The sequence below is a fragment of the Pterocles gutturalis genome, unplaced genomic scaffold (genome assembly GCF_000699245.1).
Source record: "Pterocles gutturalis isolate BGI_N339 unplaced genomic scaffold, ASM69924v1 scaffold40144, whole genome shotgun sequence".
Classification (NCBI taxonomy): Eukaryota; Metazoa; Chordata; class Aves; order Pterocliformes; family Pteroclidae; genus Pterocles; species Pterocles gutturalis.
In genome coordinates this window covers 62167-67404 of record NW_010132174.1, presented here as the reverse complement: position 1 = coordinate 67404, position 5238 = coordinate 62167, and the positions used below count along the sequence as shown (strand labels likewise).

General features: G+C 37.0%; 1 protein-coding gene across 6 annotated transcripts in view; it reads left to right on the top strand.

Annotated features, from left to right (window-relative positions):
• EZH2 (enhancer of zeste 2 polycomb repressive complex 2 subunit) overlaps window positions 1–5238 on the top strand; it is a 28011-nt gene that overhangs the window by 7985 nt on the left and 14788 nt on the right. For 5 of the 6 annotated variants that reach the window (XM_010080817.1, XM_010080820.1, XM_010080818.1 and 2 more), the window contains 2 exons: window positions 172–274; window positions 829–992. In XM_010080817.1, coding sequence (XP_010079119.1) covers window positions 172–274; window positions 829–992 — 267 coding nt within the window. Of the gene's footprint in view, window positions 1–171; window positions 275–828; window positions 1008–5238 lie in introns of all 6 variants that reach the window. The other variant, XM_010080814.1, reaches the window with a different exon arrangement.

Genomic DNA, 5238 nt, shown 5'->3' with positions numbered 1-5238 from the left:
AGCAGGAAAGATCACTTAATGCAGTTTAAGTTGTCTGTAATTTAGAAATAAAAATATTTTTTTTTTGTTAGGATTTTGGCAGTCTCCCTTTCTCTGAACACCTCCTTGAAGTAGCAAAGGAACAGAAATATATTTTTTGTTTGTTTTCCAAATTTTTTTCTTCTTTGACAGAGAAAGAAAGCCACCCACCTCGGAGATTTCCTTCTGACAAGATATTTGAAGCCATTTCCTCAATGTTTCCAGACAAGGGTACAGCAGAAGAATTGAAAGAGAAGTAAGAAAGTGTTTCTTAGGATATATGGCTGTGTTGCATTCTGAAGCAAAGATTCCTTGACTTTGTTAAATATTTGTTGATTAGGAACAGTCCCCCTTGCAGCTAGGTTCTGTGGCAGTTGTGTAACTTTTGCAAGGGATACTTAAAGGGAAGTGGCTGTTCGTACTGAGTCAAACGACACAGAGGTCTTTATTAGCCTTTTCAGACTATTGCAAAGTAGGTGCTTGCATGCGTTTCATAATCCGTGTTATTGTTTTAAGGTGGTCAAATAAAAGCTTCTGTTAAAAAAAAGTCTCTTGGAGTTAGTAATAGTGAGTAATATATATTAGGAGATTACGGTCCAGAAAATAAATGCATTCTTTCCTAGCCAATTTTATATTTGTATTAATGAGTATGGAATGAATAACTTGTCACGTCACTGACAGTTTGACCTTTCTAGCTGGCACGTATTTCTTAAATTTTTTTAACTTGTCACTGAAAATGCAGAGTATTACTGCAATAAAAAAAATTATTTTTTTTATTATACTGAACAAATAACTTCTGTTTCTTTTAAGATATAAAGAACTCACTGAGCAGCAGCTTCCTGGAGCTCTTCCTCCTGAATGCACACCAAACATAGATGGACCAAATGCTAAATCTGTTCAGAGGGAGCAAAGCCTGCACTCTTTTCACACCCTCTTCTGTAGGCGCTGTTTTAAATACGATTGCTTCTTACATCGTAAGTACAGTTATAGTGCACTTGTATATCTCTTAGTTTTTGCAAGTCAGAAAACTTAAAAGTACTAGAAGGTGCAATACTGAAGGAAGGAAAGAGAAGAAAAAATAAAAGCAGTAATATCATTAAAGATTACAAAAACAAATTTTCTATGTTGACATCATTTTGCAGTGAAAACTATACCTCAAAAAATGAATGCATCTGTTTAGGATAGTTTGTTATCCTTTTTGCATTTAGGAGTTCGTATAGAATTCCTGGCTTGGACCAACCTGTAATGTTACTTCTCTTTTTTAGAGTCTTCATGAAAACTACATAGTTTTGTACTATGGTTTCTGTGTTACACTTTCTCAGTTTGTGCACGGAGATTGGAATATATTTTTCCATAAAAGTGCCTGGTTATTCATCAGACTTACTTCATTTACCAGCAGGGAGAATGAATATCCATGAACAGTTTTATCTTCTATTCTGTCAGGTTACTTTCTAGCCACTTTACTTGTATCTGGTAATTTGAAGAAGAACTGTTTCGGACAGTTGAGTTTTAGAAATTGTGATGTCCTTTCCACTGAATTGCTTTCGTCTTGCCCCATTCTTTTGTAGGAAGGATTTAACAAGAGCGTTAGCAATGATGTTAGATTCCATTTGCAAAGTGTGAAGAATAAGAGATTCTGAAGTGCTACTTGAGACAATTCTTTCTCTGAGAACGGAGTCAAATGTAAAGGGGAACCTAACAGTCAAATATCAAGTGATTTCGACTTGTAGTTTGAATACCATGCTGCCCTCTATTTCAAATTAATTTTTGACTTAACTGTTCATTTGCATGTTCCACTGTGAGTGTGCATGCATGTTCATTTGGAAATCTTTGTGCTTTGTCAGCAGCTCCTCATCCAGCACACATGCAATCTGCCTGCATTTGTACTTCTCACTGAAAGCTTTACATGACACCACTGCTTTTTAGTATCCCTTAGTTGCCTTTCAGTTCGAGGAGGAACTGGAGTTGTTCTCAGATGGCAGGGTGGGGGGATCGGGGAAGCTTTTCCTGTTCCTAGTTTCTTTAGTACTTGTGGCTTTTGAATTTAGCTCTGTCAGCTTCACTTTCTCCTTGCATTCTGTTGACAGGCCTCCCTTGAAAATAGAAAGAAAGAAGCTCTTGTTTCTGAATTATGTTTAAGAACAATAAGTTTCTGGAGGTATAGCAGCTGCCTCATCCAGCCAGCTTCGATGCAGTGTGTTCTGTGAAGCTGTAGGTTTTGTTCAGAAGTATCTTAGTTGCCTGGATGACTCATTCCAAGAAGTGTTGCATGCAGCCTTAGTCTCTAGGATGGAGAAGTGAAGCTGTATGCTACCTCTTGGCAAATCCATTAATCTGGCAGTGGTTTTACGAGTTCTCGATGCTCTCAGTAGTTAAGCAGGGAGATTGAGCACGAGTCTAGTTTTACTTCTTCAAAAGGATTTTGGTTTGTAATTCAACAAGAAAGGATTGTCCAGACATAATGAGAACAGGTTGTTTTTTCCAGTAGCAACCCAGAAGATTGATTTTAGGTACTACTTCAGCAGTGGTTTTAGGCTATTTTTCTCACTAATTTTGTAAACTTGTAGGAGTTTTCCTGTAAAGATATGGGCTCCTTTAAAATACACATATATTTGATTACTTACATTGTTTATGTAGGTTTGCCTTTCACAGTCATTTTTGCAGATTGGTGGAAGCAGAATTGAAAGGATCCACAGGCCACATTTTGGTACTTACTCTGGGGAGCCTGGGATTACCAGTCCACAGTTTTGAGGCACCAGCTCTGTGAGACTTATTTTCTTTATAGTGCTGTAAAGGATAGGTTCATAGTGTTGTTAATTTTTCCATAGAACTAAGTGCCAGATTCGGCCAATGGCAAAGTCCAGAGTCATGTCACTGATCAGCTGTAGGACCTCAGTTCTCATGCTAGCAGCATCCTTTAAGCTGAAAGTGTTGTGTCCCCTTTCTGTGTTCATGACCTTTTGATAGAAGACAGTGTTTACACTAAATGTTTGCCTAAATCCTTGTTACTGGTGATTTTTGATAAGTCTCTTAAACAAGTCAGTATTCTTTCCAAAGTGGTGTATGTCCAAGGCTTCATTTTAAACCATGCCTCATGCTTAAAAAGGCCCAAGCATTAAGTAATCTCTTCAGATTTTCAGGGCCATAGCAGAAAGAAGGAAGTATTCCTGCGGAGGCATTCAAGATACACTTTTGTGTTGAGTTGCAGGGTGAAATTACCAGTTATGATAATGCTCTTCATGACAGCTTTTGCGGCACATGCATTGTCACTGATAAAAATACATTTGATACTTGATCATTGCAAAAAGATCTGCTGAAGCTTGATTTACACATTCCCTACGTAACCTCCAGGCTGGACACTGAGTATGGTAAACTGATGCTTCAGTCACCATTTCCTGAAGACATACCCAAATCCCAACTCTGCAAGGACTGGTCACTGCTTTGGATGCATTGCTTCCTTCTGCTTTTGTCTGTAGTAACACCGAAGAAAGAGGATTGTTGTGTCTGTCTGTCTGTGTGTCTGTCTGGAGCTAGGAATTTACCTGTTAAAAACCTGAGAGAGTCACTTGTACGACCTCTTCACTTTCTGTGAAGTTTTAAGACTGTTGGCCAAAGTCCACCAGATTCATAGCTGGGAATAAGGAACTCATCAAAAAAAGACTCTGGTTATTGGAAGGCTACCCTAGCAATTTTCAACGTCTCTGCAACAATTTAACTTTCTAAACAAGTTGATAACATTTCTACTGGCACCCTAATCAGTTACCCCATGTTCTCCTTCATGCGACTGCCAAGCACTACAGAATGATGTTCTGGCTTATGCGGATGAATTTTGGATGAATTATCTCAGTTACATGGTGGGCTAAAGAGATCAGATTTGTACTTTGAGAGGCACAAATGCTGGAGAAAGCCTAGAGAATTAAAAAAATAGAGGAATTCTATTAGATCTGGTTTTGATTTTGTAATTCTCCCTCTTAGATTCCATTTTTGTTAGGATTAGCCTTATTTTATGTTATTTCAAATCTTTATTCTAGAACATTTGAGTTAAATATTGGGAAAGTTATCATTAGATTTTTAACATGTCAAGTCCCCTTGACGACCTGGCAATCCCTTTATGTGCAGGTGATGACATTTCTGAAAAAACTTGTGTACCGACTTCATTTGCTGACAGCAAGGAGTTATGCCTAAATGTCTGGACTAACAAAGAATTTAGAAGAAGGAAAAATATCAGGTAGGGAGAATTTCCCAAATAGCTTGACTGTGAAGAAAATGTACATTTCAGGCTAAACTTTTGCCTGTGTACTTTCACATTATGAAGAATATGAGAGTTGAGCCCACTGGGGATGAGAGAGGTGATAAATCTCAAAGACAGAAAACATGATCAGTGAAGCAGGTTTAGAATGAGACTTTCTTAAGGAAATTATTAAAGAAATACAGAGTTTAGTTATTTAGGAAATTCTGTAAAGTCATCTTTGATTTTGAAAAAAAATTACTATTGATATTTGCAAGATTCGTAATACAGCTATACAGTATTATTCTTGTCCTGCTCCTCTATTTGTAACAAGCCTCCCAAAAAACCCCTTGCAACAGTGGTAGTAGATTCTGATTGTAGTTGTCAGTACTATTCCGTGTTGAGTGTTTTTCAAATAGTAGAAAACAAGATACAATTCTAGTTTTACATATCAGATATGTTTTTGAGGTCTCACTGGTTTAAAAAGTCAAATGTTGATTTGTTTTACTGCATTACAAACTAAACATTTTTTTTTTAAAAAAAAAACCCAAACATATTTTAGGACGTTGCACAAATGAACATGTGAGGTGATATTTGCATCTGCAAGTGACATGTAAAAAGAATAGTTTTGGTTTCTGCACATCGCAGCAGTCTGATATGGATCGTGGCTTGCAAATATTTTGCTGTTCTTTGACATTGTTGCAAAATTATTTTAGTTATGGTATGAAGAGAGGGTAAAACAACTATGTGAATAAAAAACCTGAATGAATGACATGGTATACTGTGTGAATTTAATGGAAAATGTGGGGTTTTTTCCCTCCACTTTTGGGTGAGGTTCTCCCATCATCTCACTATTTCTTAAAAGGTGAAATAACTTGGCATTAAATTGTAAGATTTTTTTGTTATTTAACATATTTTACCTATAGAATGTCTAAACACTTTGGGGATACGAAGCGGCATACCACACAAAAGCTTTTAGCTGGAATGTAGGG